Genomic DNA, 17,246 nt, shown 5'->3' on the forward strand with positions numbered 1-17,246 from the left:
CACTGTGTAGTTTTTGCCTCTTGTTTTGAAACTGAAAGCATATGCATTTAATTCAATACTGTTTCATGCCATCTTTTTATTTGGAAGCTTGTTACATGCCTAGAAATAAAGCCAATTATAGACACTAGTGCTAAAACCTTTAAACCTGTTAGAAGAAATCTTGACTCTTTAAAAACAAATCATGATTTCAGACTCTTAAGAATAATGTATAGAGAGGGGATATTACTTATGTGTTCTAGATACAATGGTTGTGATTAAATTTTATTATTGTCCAAGAAAACTAAACAGATGTTACTGTAGTATAGTATTTTGTCTGTAGTTTCTGTATTTACTGTAAGTTACAAAAGGTGAAGTTACAAAGGTTTAGTGGCATGACCGTTATGGTTAAATTATTCACGTAGCTCTTGTATTTTCTCCCCCAGGATGTCAAGAGAGGTGTCTACATTTCAGACATTGCTTTGTGGTAACATGACAGATGGTCGCATGTTTTATATCTAAATACTACTTGTTGTGTGCTAGAAATACTGCATGTGGGGCTAATCTCTGCTTGTACCCTTGTGCTCCAATATCATTAGGTTATGATATTAGGATTAACGATCTCAGGAGACAGTGCAGTTACTCCAGGCTTCATGGACGTGTGTAAGTGCTCATGGGCCTTCAGTGCCACCTTGCGGCAATCCAAGATTCAATTGTTCGAGGCCTCAATACTGTTGCTTCAACTTTTTAAGAAACCCAACATAAATTAACAGTACTGTAGCAAAAGAATTAAATCACTTCCAAACTGTACAGCTTTGCTAGTCATAGGACTTTAAACAAACCATAATCTAATACTCTTCTTGCTGGAGAAGCAGGGAGAAGGAAAGATTTCATTAGGGCTGATCTAAATACAGCCTTTGTACTAATTTAACTACACTGGTTAAAAGTATGATTTTTATACTAATGTATTTAAATCAGTGCTACGTCTAATGTGGATACATTTAGCTTGGTGCAATTAATATAGTAAACTACTGCATTTACATGCATCTTTGTACCCATATCTACAGGAGAGAGTTGGTACCAATTTACTTGAATTCGTTTCTAAACGGCAATAATTAAAAATAACAAAAGCTATACAAGCCACTCCCACTTGCCACATTAAGAAGTTCCTCATAGAATATCAAAACCTTCAAAAGCAAAAGCATGATAGTCTTTCAAAAAGGAGTGCCCTTTGCAAAATGTAGCTGTAGAATATCACTTCAGCAAGTAGAGACTGCTGCACTTGGGTGTACGAATTCACTCTCCACTGTAAGTACATCCTGCCGAAAAAGCATCAGTCACAATCTCTGCATCATAAAGTCCAGACACTCTGATGTTTGCAGCAACCTCCCCCCCAAAAATTCATGAGCTGTAGGTTGATTGCTGTGGGCTTGTAGTTGAAAACTTGCCATTGCTAGCTGCAGATATCCATTCAGTTTGGGCAAGGCCCTCGATCTTAATCTGGATTTGTAACTGAACCAAACTCTCTTTCCCTTCTCTCTGCCTGGCAGCTTTCCTCCTCCTCCCTAGGGATTTGTGGGTGTAGAGCCCCACCACTCTCACAGGGGTCAGGGGCGTCCTGCCAGCTCCAAAAAAGGGGTTATCCTGAGGCAGGACCCAGACTCTTGAGTAAGGACCAGGAGGCAGAATGGGATGGGAGCACATGAAGCTCCCAGGTAGAGGCCCCTGCTCTGCAGTAAGGACAGGCTGCCTGGAGAGGGGTTGATCAATGAGGGCAGAGGGGGAAGAAAACCTGGAGCCAGTCACAGCTCTGAAAAGCTGACCGACCTCTTCTCACAAACTGTGACAGCGTTACCACATTTTCTAGGACCAATATTGTGAAAGATTTGAACAGCTCTGGGTTGTAAGCAGTTTCCAAAACTTATTTGGAAATTTACTCTAGAAATTTATTCTAGATGGACATTACATATGTACATACTCATAAAATCAATGCAGTGTCCAAAAATCTTCTCCCTTGAAAGAAATTATCTTTAACTCGCTCTTCATTGAGGCTCGCTTCTTAATATTGAAGTGATGTTAACCTCCTGAAACGAGTTTCATGCTGACAGTAGTCTTCTTCCAGCTGCCTGGACCATTAAATCCTGTTAGGGTTTATCGGCATTGTCTGCTAAAATATATTCTATTCTTGTATTCTCTAACCACCTTCTTTTCCTGATTGCTGAAGTTAATTCGTTTCAGTTTGTCTCCTAGATGGCTCAGGAATCCAGAAGCCTAACCCTCCAGACATCACGTGGCTTTGAACTGCGCCTCTCACTGAGCAAGGTTATTAACAAATACTCTAAGTCCAGAATGCACAATAGCTATTTTTATCAGCAGTATTGTACAGAGCCAGCAAAGTCTACAATATAATTCACCTTGAAGAGGAGGAGCTGGAAGGCATGTGGTTTAATGAACAAGGATGGGAGTCAGGAGCTGGGAAGACGCCTGGCTCTGTCTCAGAAGTGCCACAATCGGCTCGCTGGGAGCATCAGAGAATCTGAAACCTTTCCATGTATTTGGGTGCCTAGCACAGATTAGGGAGGATCAACGTAGGCACTTGGCATTGAAAAATATGGCCTGCCCTGCAGCCCTCTGAGCGGGAAAACAGGAGATAAATACTCATTTACTTTGTATTTCAGATGTTTAATCCGGAGATAAACAGACAGCTTTGAGAAACTCAAATGCACTACAGCAAACAAAGGCTTCTTGGGGTGGGAATAACACCACAGAAGGATTTGGGTTGTGAGCAGAGGTGTGCTGCCAAATTACCAGCGATCAGGTCTGCAGGGCTGGATGGTGAGGGCGAGTCTGAAGTCACTGGGCAGAAGTGTCCTTCATAGGAGTGGCAGGGAGCAGAGCTGGTTGGGTGTTTTCTGGCAATCAGTTTGGGGACTGGCTGTGATTTTAACACCCAGCTTTACAGAAATCAGCCATCACCAGGTAAGAACGGTGACTAGTCCTTTATTTTCAAATGTTCTGGGCAGGACCTTTGCTATCCAATGTGTCTATTGAAAAGCTGCGAATGCTAGCACTGTAAAATAGATGTCATTGCAGTTAATATTTGAAGTACGATTGCATTAACAAGGCATATCAAGCAAAAGGACTTTGCAAAATACCTACGTAAACCTGGTAGTTTTGCCTTACTGACAGCAAAACCCAGTATTGATTCTTCTATACGCTTTCACGTTTAACTGCTGGAAAGGAAGTTGTCAAGACTGCAGCAATAGCCAGGGTTTTACCTTTGACAGCTGAAAAAATACCGATTAATTAAGTTTTGTCTTCTGTCCTTTCTTTAAGAGTTTGCTCCTGCGCGGGGCCGGGCCGGGCCGGGGGGAGCGGGAGCGGCGGCGGCGGCGGCGGCAGCGGCGTCTGCCGGCGGGGCAGCGGCACCCTCTAGTGCCGAGCCTGAGCGTGGGGCTGCCCGGCCTTCGGAGGGGTAAAATGGGAGCTACCGACAGCTCCATCGCGTACAGCTTGGCTCGTTCTCGGACCTGCAGCAGCCTTGGAAGAAAGCCCTTTACAGCGGTGGGTTTTTGAAAACTGTCAGTCCCTAAAATCTGTTGTAAGTCCCCATGTCCTCCAGTCATCAATCACTTAACTGAAAAACGCTGTAACGCATATGTCACCGCCCAGGTAAGCCGCAGCCTTTCACTACAGCGTCGTCGAATGCTAGTAACGCCAGGAGCCACGGGCCAGAGGCGCCCGCACCCACTCATCATTTCCAAACACCTGTTTTCACGGAGGGGGGGTTACATGTCCTCGGGAGGCAGTCGCCAGCTGCAGACACAGACGACTGCCACAGTCTGCTGACAGTTCCGGAGAAGGGCAGGGTTTAACCCGTGAAGGGAGCCGCTCCCTGCGCCTCTGCAGGGGAGGCGGGAGCCCCGCCGCCAGGCCCGGCGGTTCGTCGCTCCCTGCGCCGCCGAAGGCCGCGGGCCCGGCCGGCAGGAGGGAAGGAAGGAAGCCCTTGCCCAGGGCGGCTCCCCGGCCCGGCCCAGCCCAGCCGAGCCCCGCGCCTCAGGCGAAGGCGGGGAGGCCGGCGCGGCTCCGCTCAGCTCAGGCTCCCGGCGGAGCCAGACCACCGCGACACGGGGCGGCGGCGGCACCACACGGGGGGGGGGGGGGGGGGGGGGGGGGGGGGGGGGGGGGGGGGGGGGGGGAGGGGGCGGAGGGGGCGGAGGGGGCGGCGCCCCTCCGCGCACGCGCCACTGGGTGGGGCCACGCGCCGGCCGGCGCCGGGCGGTGCCGCCGTGGGGGCGGAGTGCCTTCCCTGAGGGCCCATTGGTGGGGGGCGGGGCCCGGGCCGGAAGCGCTGGCCTGAGCGGTTTTCCCCAGCGGTGGCGGCGCCGGCGGAGGGGTTTCCGCTATGGAAGGCCCGGGCCCGAGCTCGAGCTCGGGCTCGGGGGCTGCGGGGCGGCTGCTAACGGAGGACGAGATGGCTGAGGTGAAGAAGGATGTAAGTGGTGGGGTGGGCCGAGAGGCCGGAGTACCCGGGGCCGGGGCGCGGAGCGGCGGGCTGGGGTGGGGTGGGGCGGGGCGGGGCCGGGGCCCGGGCCCGGGCGGGGAAAGCAGAAGCCCTGTCAGAGCGGGCGTCCGAGAGGGAAGGCCGGCGCGGAGGCGGGAGGGCCGTCAGCGGCCCCCGTGCCGCGGCGCCCGGAATTCCCCGCCGCTTTCCCGGAGGGCGCCCGCGGGGGCGGGCAGGTCACGTGCGGCGCGGCAAGGCGAGGGCGGCGGGCCTGGCCCTGGGCTCCGCGGCGCCGGGCTGGGGCCCCGGGGCGTCCTGCCCGGAGCTCGCCGGGAGCGGCAGCCCGCGCCTCTGGCCTCCGGGGGGCTTCCCTGTATGGGGCTGATAATGACTTGCAAAAACTGAACCCTGGGGCCAGGTATTCACCCGAAAGTTCCGTTTTCTTTTGTTTTCCTCTAAGCGGTCTGCGCCTTCGTCGCGTTTTAAGGCCAGAGTAGCAAGGGTTTGGTTTTCATGGTGTCTCTGTGGCATAGGAGGCAGAGCAGAAGTGATGAGGGATTAATATCCAAAGGTTAGCTGCAAACGTATAAGGTTCTCTTAGTATTAATAAGATTCTCTCTTATAGACTATTGATATTTGGATTAAATATCGATAACTTTTTTTGAGGCTTGTTGTTCTATATTTTCCTGTGGGTTTTCTTCCCCATATTTATTCCATGATGTCTGGAATCTGACAGAAGACTTCGTCCTGATTTAGTCTGGATTTACTTATCTGTTTGCTAGACTGGGAAGCAAGCAATGTGCTAACCAACCTCAACAAGTGATTGGTTAATTTAAAAAAAAAAAATTAAATCACAGTTTATCAGTTATTTATTGACCATCCATGCTTCTGTTTGTAATTTACAGTGTCTTATATTTGACTTATTTGGTTTTTTATGTTCCTTTAAAGTACAATAAAGAATGTTTGGAGTTTGGTTTTGGTTTCTTACTAGCTTTATGCATACATAATTTTCTTTAAATGCTTTGTCATAGTTTTGTGAGGCATGTTTTTCAAGTTATTACTTGCTTCTGTGGAACCACAGGGTAATACTGCAATAGTTAGTATCCGGTAGTTACACCAAAAAAAGATAAGAACTACTTAAATGAAACTCTATGTATAACATGGTATGTATGTTAATCTGTGTCAGTGACTGAATTCACAGCTGCATCTCACAGAAGTGTGTGTATGTCACTTCAGCCCTTAATCTTACAGGGTCTCCCGTAGTAATTGGAGGACTTGAGGGAAACCTAATATGTAGAAAGAAATAACATTATTTTTATCATCAAAATACAATCCAATAAATCTGACTTCAGAGCTTCTTCTCTCAGATTTTAAATGTTGTGGCTTCACGATACGAAGTGCTGGTTCAGTGTAAACTCACTTAGCTGTTTCAAAGCTGTTCAAGCAACTTTGATAGGATCGCTTCAAACAGAAGTGCAGCATTACCAGAAGTTCTGTGTATATTATGTGACAGCATACCTCAGAAAGCTAACTTGCAAGGATGACTTGGTTTGGGTAAACTTGTCTTGAGGAGGAATTATAAAGTTTGGAGTCTTACATTCAAGAGCTGGGAAGGAGGCAGTGAGCTGTACAAAATCATGGATATGGAGCAAAGTATATTTAAAGCTTCTGTTCTAATGTGTTTACTCTTTCTGTCCCTCATAAACTGTTAACCTATGAGGACAATGCAGAGGGGAATTCAGAACTGATACACTTTATAGAGTGAAAGACTCATTACAGGAAGATGTTAGTCAAAACACAATAGGCTTTCTATTCAATAACAACTCTATTCTTTTAATGTTGAAACATTGACTGACTTAAGTTTCAGAGTTTGATTGATCCTTCTGGTGGTAGGATGAGATTTCCATGAGAACTGAAGAAATCTGTATTGCCTACTACATTCATAACCATTCAGGCATGGACTTGTTGCGGTTGGATACTTGAGATGTATTCCAGAGCTGCACAAATTGTTATAAGCTGTACTGTTGCGCTTTTCTGCTCTTATCATAGTTGTTATGCCACCACTAGTGCCAATGTGACTGCACATTAAACTGGATCGGGTAATTAATCTGGCTGTGGGCAGGGGGCAAAAAGCACCAATTCAGTTTCTTGACTGGATCTTCTCATCCACCAGTACAAGGGAAAGGGTAGGAACATGCAGCTGCCATGCCGGGGGGAGTGTTCCTTGCACTTAAATTGGCCACCATGGAGCTGCACCCTTACATTTTTGGTTTTACATTGTATTCAATCTAGTGGTGATAGTCTACTGCCAGAAGCCTTCCTTTATCTTCCATGCATGCTCATCTGATGTTTTCTTTAACAACTGTGTAACCACAGGCTGCTTATTGATAGCTTAGTATTTGTTGGATCCTAAAGAGCAACTAGAACACATTTATCTTCTGCTATACTTAGTGGAGCAGTCCAGGAAGTTTTTTTCTTTGAGTTACTGGTGCTTTCCCTAGCACCAGTATGCCAGACAGCATTTTGCTGTTTGAAATAATCTGTCTTAAAGTGCATCTATGTATCTAGCTTTTCCTCTGCTAGTATTTACTGAGCTAGTAAATGGCTATAAGGCAAACAGTCATTTTAAAATATTAATTTTTAAATGCTGCTGTTGTGCAATCTAATCTCAAAAAGCAGGAGGATATTTGAAAACTTTCTTCGGGAAAAAAGTTTTGTTTCTTTCCATCTCTTCACATGTCTTGTATGTAAAGGTGCTTTTACTTCTGGCTCTCAAATCTTTTTTTTTTTTTTTTTTTTCCTTTTTTTGAATCAAATGAGACTGGGGGGGCATTAGTTTTTTCACATCAGTAATATTCAGCTAGTGGGTATCTGACTTCTTGTGTAATTCTGCACAGTGAAAAATGTGAGTGGGAGAAACTGTCAATTTTGTAGTATTATATAAAGTGAGAGCTTGTTTTTCAAGCACAGAGATGTCATTTGTGACTCTCATCTTTATAGAGTAGTAGATATTGAAACCAGAGAGTTGTGAACACATGCATTAATTCTGTTTCGATGTTGATATCAAGCAGGCTTGTTAATGTACAGATTGAAATAAGATGAATATCATTTACATTTTGGCGATGTTTCTGCTTGTATGTACCCTCTGAACAAGGGGGAGGAAGATTGTTTTTTGTTTTGATAACTGTAAAAATAAATTGATCAGTATGGGAGAGGACACTTGATCTTCCAAGGAGGAAATCAAAGTGGTGACATGGCAGTCTTTAGTTCTGACATTGCTCCTATAAAATTACCTCAAATAAATTGGTAGTCAGGTTAGAATAGAATATGGTTACAAAAGATGGCATGTTTCCCCAGGAAGAAGATCTCTGAGGGAATGTGATGTGATACTAGGTGTTACAGTTCCTGAAGATGCAAAGTGGCACTGCTGCTGAAGTGCTCAATACAGATGTCTCTGCTTCATCATACCCAATGTTAATGTTGACTGACTGTATGTTAGGGTCTTTAGACGATGGATGGAGTCCCCTCCCACGGGCAGATTGTTCCACCTCTTTCTTTTTGCTGGTTATAGAGAGGACTTCAGCAACCAGCTTACCCTTGCCAGCTGAAGCTGTGCTGCAGAGGGTAGAGTCATTTTGCTTTTGCCAGTCATCAGAGTTGCACTCATTCTCAGTGGTCTGTGCAGCATGTTAGAGGTGTGCAAGTTGCTTCAGGTGTTTAATATAAAATCTTAAACTAAAATAAGGCAGCTTGATGAAGACAAAAAGCAGCCAGTGAAGTTATTGAGAGTAGGTACGTTTGTGGATGAAGGTGCATGTATTTTAGATGCCAGTAATCTGTTGAACTTGTAAATAGTGGTGTTTATTTAACAAACCTTTTAAACAGTGAGTATATTCATACTGTTGCTCTGACACTGCTTTTATTCAATGTACAGAAAACATCAATAATTGCAATATTTTGCAGTTGTGCCTCATAGATACAAATAGTATGGAAATGTGGCAATTAGGTAGTCAGTGAGAATGAGTATGTCTGTAGACAAAGTGAGTAGGTGCTGTTATGTTTTGTTGGTATCATTTCTTTTCATTTTTACTTGGTGAATGTTCTGAAATGTGATAACCACAGACTTGATGTAACTAATATTTTCAGTAAGTATTCACCTTATTACTTAACATGCATTAAAACTCCTGAGTTTGCTCAAAGAAAACTAATGAAAGGGATAAGTAAATTAGATAATGTTTTTAAAAAAAATTTTTTTTTTTTTACGCTGAGAAAAATCTCTGCTAGGTAACACGGTGGCAGCTTTAAAAATTTTTTCATTAACCTGTATCAAAATCTTATAGGTTTCAAATACAGGCTTCTAAATAAATTGAGCAATTGGCTAATAGTAGTTTGTTTTGTTTTTCAGGCTTTAGAAAGGATGCGTCCTTACCTGTGTGATAAAATCATAGCTGAGAGACACTTTGATTACCTACGTTCAAAGAAAATACTCACTAGAGAGGACACAGAAGAAATTTCTTCTCGATCTTCCAGTAGGAAAAAAACTGGGAAGTTATTGGACTACTTAGCAGAAAACCCAAAGGGACTAGACGCTTTGATTGAATCTATCAGACGAGAAAGAACACAAAATTTCCTGTTACAAAAGATAACTGACGTAGTGTTGAAAGTGAAAAATGAAAAAATTGAAGCTCTCAAAGGTGAGAAGTTTATAATAATATTTTGTAAGCCATAAGTTTTCTTTTGAGGATAGGCAAAATTAAACTCCAACAATTCTTTAAATCGTGTTTCTTAGTAGTTTCTTAGATTTTTTTTTTTTTTTTTTTTTTTTTGCGTCCTCTAGTGTTGGGGACAACATTCTTGGAAATATCACCAGTTTGGGTCTAAGATCCTAGTGCATGTATCCTGGCTTTGCCTTTTTACTATTTGAACACGTCATAAATAACAAATTGCAAAAAATCCTATCATGTGTTGTTATGATGGATAAGTCTGTCTTCACATTTCAGTTTTGCTTTCTATGAGGTTCTAATTTAGAACTTAAAATACGTGGTTATCTTCCATCTTGCATTTGTCTTGAAGTTATTTACTGCAGTGGCAGGATGCTCTTGTTTTGTTCAACTTTGCACCTCTGCAGAAGATAAGCCAGCAAATGCAACCTGAGGGGAATTCTCCCGCATGCCTTCAATGCCAAAACTTAAAATTAGACATTGTAAATGTATGCATGTGTTGCATCATACAGGTAGAGAGGTTTTGTTCACACACAAAGCTTGAAGTGACTGTATGTACTCATATTTTAAGGCAGATAAAGAAAATATAAGCCTTCTAAACCAAAAACCTTACTTCCCCTTCCACACCCATCAAAAGAGAAATAAAGAAGGAACAAACTACATTTTTAACCCTAGAGAGGAAAGGCCTGAAGTTTTCTCTGGCTTCGGGTAAAACAGCCTTCAAATGCAGTCCACTTCGGAGTAGACCCATGTAGCTGAAGCTTTTAAAAAGTTTGAAGAACACAGCGAGAAAAATCTGTCAAAAGATGGGTCAAAGGGCTAAAATGACTTCCTAAAATGGAGCTTAAATTATGATGCATCTTTGTCAAATAGTAGCTGATACAGAGATATAGAGAAGTCATTCACATCAGCCTAGATAACCTGCATGTGTGTTTTAATTTGTCATGAATATTGGGATATCACAGGTGAGATGAAGAGATTAGTCTGTTAAAAATACAGACAGTTGATCTTCGATGATCTTACTGATACTAAATCAGAGTACAGTTTTAAGAGTGCACCATATTGTAATTAAATCCAGTCTCTGTTTTTTGTCTTAGGTCTAAGCTGCAGCACCTGTATGACCTCACTGTATGGAGGAACAAATAATCTTTCTAGATCATATTCTGATGAATCTAATTTTTTTGATAAAACAAAAGACAAAGAATCTACCCAGATACATCATCCAGAAGAAGATTATAGCACCGCCGCATTTGTGTCTGCTGTCTCTCTTCACTCAATGAATTTGCCAATTGCAGAGATGGGAAATGCAGAGTGTGCTGTTTTCTCAGCCACCCTTCCAGGGCCTGGAGACCCTGGTGCACCTCCGCTCCCCCCAGAGCTCCAGTCAGAGCAGCAAGAACCGTGTACTAGTTCAAGTGACAATTGCTTTTTGCCTTTAAGATCACGTTCTCTTCAACTACAGTGAACGTAGCGACTTTTGTCTGTTCATCCAAATGGTATTGAAACTTTGTGTGATGTCTTACAAGGGTTAAAAAAAAGTTTTCAAACTGTTAACTAGCAAAATCAGAGGAAACGATCTATGCTATTTACTGTTTTTTAAGGAGTCTTTTTTTTTTTTTTGTAATTGGGTGACTCTGGAGCTGCTTAATTTTATGTTCTTTAGGGAGCTTTTTTCAAAAGATCATGGTATTACACCAGCAAAGGTTTGTTTTTTAAACCAATATGTTTAAAATTTCACATTTAGTTGCAGATATTGAAGCTGCTGTTATAGAACAAATGGGTTTTTTCTTCCTACGGAAACTAACAAATCTGTTTTTCTTAATGTTTGTGTGACGGGTCAGTTGGGAAAGATGGTTAGGAAAAGTATTGAGTATTGAAAAATAACTTTCTGAACTAAAAGCGTAAGCTCACTTACAAAAAGCTTAAACTCATTTACCAAATTAAATGTTTCCCTGTAGGATAAATTCTGCCCCCTATGTATGTGTGTGCAGCTCCATTTGCAAAAAAAAAAAAAAAACCAAACCAAAAAACCCAACCCAAATCTGTAGCTATGCTTATTTGCAAGAAGTCTCTTAATTATATGAACTTTGTTCTCTGTCCTACCAGTAAATCAAAAGGCACTCTGTATTGCAGTGATTTGAGTTAGCAAATATACTTCCACAAGTCTTAGCATATTATTATTGTGTATTAGTTAGAGATTTCTGATTTGAGATGCACTTTAAATATAATTTCTCATTAATACTGGAAAAGGAATGTAAACTGCTGTAACAGCATCATGTGGGCTGTAAGAAAATGTTGTTGTATAATGCTATTAAGGAGCAAAGCTTGTATGTTTTGTCCCAGTAGGTAAGTAGAGGAGGCGTCCTGTGGCAAGAAAGTATCCATACCTGAAGGACTCTTGGAAATGTTGCACTCCAGATACCTACTCTTCAAAGCAGATAGGTTTACATTTCAAATTGTTTAGAGCCAAATGCATTTTAAACTATTTCGACATGGGAAGGTTCTCATTTCTTGACACAATGTAACATGCTGTATTCCTCTCCTACTCTACTCGAGTTGTAATCTACTTTTTATGAAGTTGGCCTATAATCACTTTAAAATTACTAGCCAAAGACAAACTCTTACTTGGAAATGTGTACAGTTGTGTTCTGCAGTACTACACTTTAAAGTGATGGGGTGTTTTCAGTATATCAAAGAGTAGGTTTGTATTTAAGGCTTTAAATTATTTTGGCTCTCATACAGTGCTATAGCCATGTAATTCCATTCAAATGCAAACCCAGGTAATATTCCTAAACTGTGTTCTCCTTTTGTGGAGACAGGCCATCTGCAGGACCTCAGTAAAGTCTCTAATTTTTTTTTCGTGTTTACTCTGGTTTTGGAAGTAGGTTAAAAGAAGCTGCAATGTTCAACTACACTCCATACTTAGTATACGAATAGCTTACATTCGATAAAGATGGGGGCTTCTGTTTAGTGTTTATAAAAATCCTTGTTTTTCTTGTATACATCTAAGGTTGTAGACTGTCAGGACTGTGAAAATGCTTTTCGACAAAACTGCTTGATTCAGAAGGCGCTCTGGAAGTTAAGTGCCTAAATATGCAAGCAAAATTTTGCTCTCTAACATGAAATTAAGGGTAGACTGGTGAAGACTGCCTGGCAGATCGAAATCCGAACACACGAGGTCTGCTGCCTGCCACGGTGTGCCGCACAGTCTGCAGGAAGCCTGCCTGTGCAGGGATCACTCCTGCAGTGGAGCCTATGAACCTGAGACTTTAAATGAATGTATTATCTTACCAGACGTTTATAACAGACATTTTTTTTAGATTTGAAATATTTTTATCACAACTTTTGGAATAAATTCTTTTGTATAATTGCCGGTTTTCCTGTCTGTCTCTGTCTTTATTAACATGCGTAGGTTGTAAGAGGAGTTCATGCCAGTATCTGCATGTGTGGTTTTGGTTTTGTGTGTGCGGGAGGCTTTTGTTCTCGTTGTCTTGTTAGAGAAGTTTGTCTTTGGTGGAAAGACTGACTTAATGTGAAACACCTGTGCCTGTAGGACTGCATTCAAGAGCAGTGTATAGGGAAAACATGCATGTGAAATTAAGACCTCGGCTGCTTACCTACACTTTCTGGGGTTCATGACTAGTATTGCTAACCTGATTCTTGCTTTTTTTTCAAATGGCTCAATTGCTCAACTTCTTAAAGATGTGAGAAGTGTTGCTTCCAGCCATGCATATATTGACTTCATTCTTAAATTAATAAAACTAAAAATCTTAATAGTGGGGGAGAAACAAAACCTTTGAGTGCTGAGGAGCATGACTCAAAAAAGGATTTGCAAATGTTGCAGGGACCGTGGAGGCTCACTTCAGTGGTTGTTTTCATCATACTTTGTGCGTAGGGTTTCTTTCAAAATAATGACTATAGTATTGATTATGAGAGATCAGCCGGACAGGTTTAGTATCTTTACAGTACAGGAATTGATCATAGTATAACCAAAGCCCCTTCCTTAGACCTTATCCTGCTTCTGTGGTGTAGTATAAGTAACCTGAACAGTGCTAGTAAGTATTTTAGCTGATGCAATAACAGATCTATGGGCCTTGTTGACAACTGAAGTCCGGTACAAACTTTTTCCAACAGATCTGAAAAATCTGTTTTGGTAAAGATAGCCTCTGTGACTGCTTAAGCACTGGATAGGTGATGTTCACAGCTTTATCTGCCCTGGGTTAGCTAACGCTCAAACACTAAGGAAAACGTGTTTTCTCTCTACTTAAGCCTGCAGGTGTAAAAAAGGAGAAATGGAGGTCGTCTCAGTTTCGTGTCTGATTTTTCTGTATCTGTCTATGGTCACTTAGAGGGGAAAAAATCCCCGAGTTACTGGGGGTGAACCCTGCGTACCCCAGGGTGGACGCAGAAAGGTCAGCTTTTTCCACCTCCTCCTTCTGCTGGATCCCGTTCGCCATGTACAAACTGGGACCCCACCCACACGAAAACAACAGTGGGTTTCGCCTTCCGAGGGCCAGCGCGGAGCCCGGCCCGGGGCAGGCGGCAGCAGGGGCCGCCGCGGCGGGGCTCCGGGGGCTCTGGCTCCCGTCGGTGCGGCGGCAGGCCGGAACCCTCGGCGCGGGCCCGGTTTCCGTGCGGGCGGTGTCGCGCCGGCAGGCCCCGCCATGGCGGCGGAGGGAGAGGACCCTCTGGGCTATTTCGCGGCCTACGGCAGCTCCAGCTCCGACTCGGAGGCTGACGAGCCCCAGCCCGACGAGCGCCAGGCGGGGGGCGGCGCGGCGGCGGGGGGCAGCCCGGGGCGGCGGCCGCGGCTGCCGCCGCCCGACGAGCTCTTCCGTAGGGTGTCGCAGCCGCCCGCCTTCCTCTACAACCCGCTCAACAAGCAGATCGACTGGGAGAGCCGCGTCCTGCGGGCGCCCGAGGAGGTGCGGGGGCCGTGGGGCCGGTGGGGCGCGGGGGGCAGCCCGAGGCGGCCGCCGGGGCCGCGTGGGGCCGGGCCGCGCCGCCTCCCGGCCGCCGAGGCCCGGTGTGACGGGTGCCCTGCTCTCTCCTGCAGCCCCCCAAGGAGTTCAAGGTGTGGAAGAGCAACGCCGTGCCCCCGCCGGAGACCTACAGCCCGCCCGAGAAGAAGCCCCCGCCGCCCCCTGCCCTCGACATGGCCATAAAGTGGTCCAACATCTACGAGGACAACGGCGACGACGCGCCCCGGCAGGCCAGCAAAGCCAGGTTTCTGCCGGATGAGGAGCAGGAACCCCTAGAATCGGGTGAGGTCCTGGCGTAAGGCAGCTGTGCTTTGCACAGGCGTGTGTGTTCCAGCTCCGTGTGCGTAGGGATGGGTGCGAATTGGGTGGGTGGCTGGGCTCTGTGAGTGGTCTGTGACTGGAGACCTCCCTGCCCACAACTCGGAGGAAGTTCTGCTGGCCTCTTCTACATCCACTGCTGCTCAAGGGCAGAGCAGTAGTTGGCTGCAGGGATGGTTAGGCTTCAGTGCGTGTGTTCTGGTTTTCCTAGAATTAATTGAGACTCTCCAGCAATCTCTCTGCTCCCCTTCCGTTGTCATTAGCGGAAGCAGGGAATGATTAAAGAGTCTGTAGAACTGTAGTTATATGAAACTAACAGGTTCAGTCATGGTACCGTTAAACCAGAAAGTGGTATGAGAGCTTTTTTAAGCGCTGCTGTCTTGACCCTAGGTGTAGATGTAGGTCAGATTATTTTTATAATGTTTGCAAAACTTGGAGGCCGAGAGGGGAATTAAATAAAATGTCCATGTGCAAGATTACTGAAGAAAATACTTACTATCCTCTTCACTTTTAATCATGGTACAAGCTGTAATGGTAATCTAGGAAGTAAAGAAATATTTGACAGGAGGGAGGAATTTTTTTTTTTTTTTTTAAATTACTGGAGAAAGAGAATAGCCAGTAACAACCAAGAGAACAAAACCAGAAGAAATTCTGGGCTTTCAGAACACACGATAATGTTTTGGTTCACCAGTAAAGTTGTCAGCAAACCTTTTCAAAAGCAAGGGGGTTTTGCTGTCTTGTTCCCTTTTTTGTTCTGGGTGTTCCTTCCCCAGTGGCAGTTTTTCTGTCTCTGTCTTGCTCCATTTGTTCTGTATGCTTTTTTTTTTCCCCTACACATTTCTCTTAGTCAGCCTTCATGCAAAGACTAAGAAGATAAACTGTTAATTGACCTTGACATTACTTCCTGCTTCTAAAATGTCATTTTCTAGCTTTTTGTCTTATCTATTCAAATATTTTTTTTTAGAATAAGTACTGTACGGTAGCATAACAAGGCCTCCTCTTAGTTATCCTCAATGGTCTGTGGTAGTAATAACAAGTAATCATTCCTATTCTGTCCACATATTGTCCACATTCCAAAAATGAGGATGTTATCAGTTAATACCACTGTCTTTTTTCCAGGCATCGCAGATGGGGATAAGTCAGTTGTTCTGAGATGAGGATGGTGTTTAAGACAAAGATGCTGGCTTTGCTGACTTTGATTAACTCTGGTTTTTATTTAAAGATGGTGAAAAAGATGATGAACCAGCTTCCGCTAAGAAACGTAAACTAGACTCTGGGGAGCGGACAAAGAAGAAGAAGTTATAAGCAGGGCGTGCTGGATTTAGCCATAATGAGAATTTCAATGAACTTGGATTCCTCTGCTGGAATGGGAAACAAATACATGTTTACGGAATTTCTCTCTCCTGTCGGGTAGGGAATTTTATTTCTGTAGTATGCTTGCCTTTTGGAAAGCACAAAGTTAAATGGACAGTGTCGTGACAGAAACTCGCCTACTGAACAAAATTTAAACCTGTTTATTTGAAAGAGGGATTTAGAAAAGGGATCCATTGTGATGGATACTTGTGCTCCTGCAGGTTACAGGGCTTCATGGTATTTTGTTTATCAAGAAACCTGGTAACGTGAGCTTTTCTGGACTGACTTTTCCATCGTGTCAAAACCTTTTATAAAGGAGTATATACTAAAGATTCTTTAAGTACTGTCCTGTGATATGTTTGCATAATGTTATTTTGAAATGTATGTGAAGACTGCAAATAGGTCACTGGAATAAAACTACATTTGAAAACATCTGCGGTATAAATATTGCATTGCATGCTTAGTGCATAGGAGGGATGAATTCTGTACTGTATGCATTTCAGTGATGTATTTCTTATGACACAACAGATTCCTCAGGGTTTTGTTTGTAATAAATATATAACTGCAAACTGAAAAAACATGGAGCTAATAATGGAGTTTAATATTTGATAATTAGTTTTGATGTTATGTGATCTGCATCAGTGAAACATCAGACTAACTGATGCAGGAAAAATTGAAGCATTTAACATATTCTTCCTAAAATTGAAAATAGAATCTAGATATTTATGTGGAAAAAAATTATGACAAAGCTGTGACAGAGTCCTTACTGCCAAATTGTATTTATCTCAGTACAAACAGTTGGTAATCTTCTCAAAGTGCTAGTCAGTATATGTTGCATTTGTGATATGCTGCTGCATGGATTTTTGGGTTGGAGGGAGGGTTGCTCTAGGTTTATTTTCAAATAAAGCTTCTGTGCCTTAGGAAATCTGCAGTGAGATTAGGCCCACTAATAGAAGTTTATTTAATTGAACTATTAATGTAAACATTCATAATTTTTATTTTCCTTCTGTCTTGGACGAGCTTTAATTTGGCAGAACAGCTTCTGTATGCATATGTGCTAATATGATGTTAATATTTTTAAAAGTGATTTTTAAAAAAATTCTTTTGAACCTCAATATATAGAAAAATGTATTCATTTTTAGCGAGTATACGAAGTTAGCAACAAGTTATGCAACTCTAGCCTTGGCAGCGTGATAATGCTTTCTCTGGATCCTTCTCTACCTGCAGACTCTGCAACCACTCCTTGCCAATTTCACAGGCTGTCGGGCCAAATCCGTGATATATTCCACCCCTTCTGTGCTGCCAGTCTGGAAACGATTCAAAAAATGGTACTTGTACACAGCTGAGGGTTCCCCGTGCCCCAGCTCTCCTAGCACAAACCCAAATATCTGA

At 43.4% G+C, this 17,246-nt stretch overlaps 2 protein-coding genes across 3 annotated transcripts; both read left to right on the top strand.

Moving 5' to 3' along the window:
• Positions 1–4,381: 4,381 nt before the first annotated feature.
• Positions 4,382–12,571, top strand: BCL10 (BCL10 immune signaling adaptor). Of its 2 annotated transcripts, none has more exons than XM_050901247.1 (3): positions 4,382–4,471; positions 8,886–9,174; positions 10,299–12,571. In XM_050901247.1, the coding sequence occupies exons 1-3, from the start codon at positions 4,382–4,384 to the stop codon at positions 10,664–10,666; spliced, it is 747 nt and encodes a 248-aa protein (XP_050757204.1). In that variant the 3' UTR covers positions 10,667–12,571. The 2 variants fall into 2 exon arrangements, with proteins under 2 accessions (XP_050757204.1, XP_050757205.1); XM_050901248.1 differs by lacking the exon at positions 4,382–4,471 and adding an exon at positions 4,835–4,898.
• A 1,294-nt stretch (positions 12,572–13,865) lies between these two features.
• C8H1orf52 (chromosome 8 C1orf52 homolog) lies at positions 13,866–16,637 on the top strand. The gene is made up of 3 exons (XM_050901249.1): positions 13,866–14,126; positions 14,258–14,465; positions 15,724–16,637. The coding sequence occupies exons 1-3, from the start codon at positions 13,866–13,868 to the stop codon at positions 15,804–15,806; spliced, it is 552 nt and encodes a 183-aa protein (XP_050757206.1). The 3' UTR covers positions 15,807–16,637.
• Positions 16,638–17,246: the final 609 nt, after the last annotated feature.

Source organism: Gymnogyps californianus, chromosome 8 (genome assembly GCF_018139145.2).
Source record: "Gymnogyps californianus isolate 813 chromosome 8, ASM1813914v2, whole genome shotgun sequence".
Taxonomy (NCBI): domain Eukaryota; kingdom Metazoa; phylum Chordata; class Aves; order Accipitriformes; family Cathartidae; genus Gymnogyps; species Gymnogyps californianus.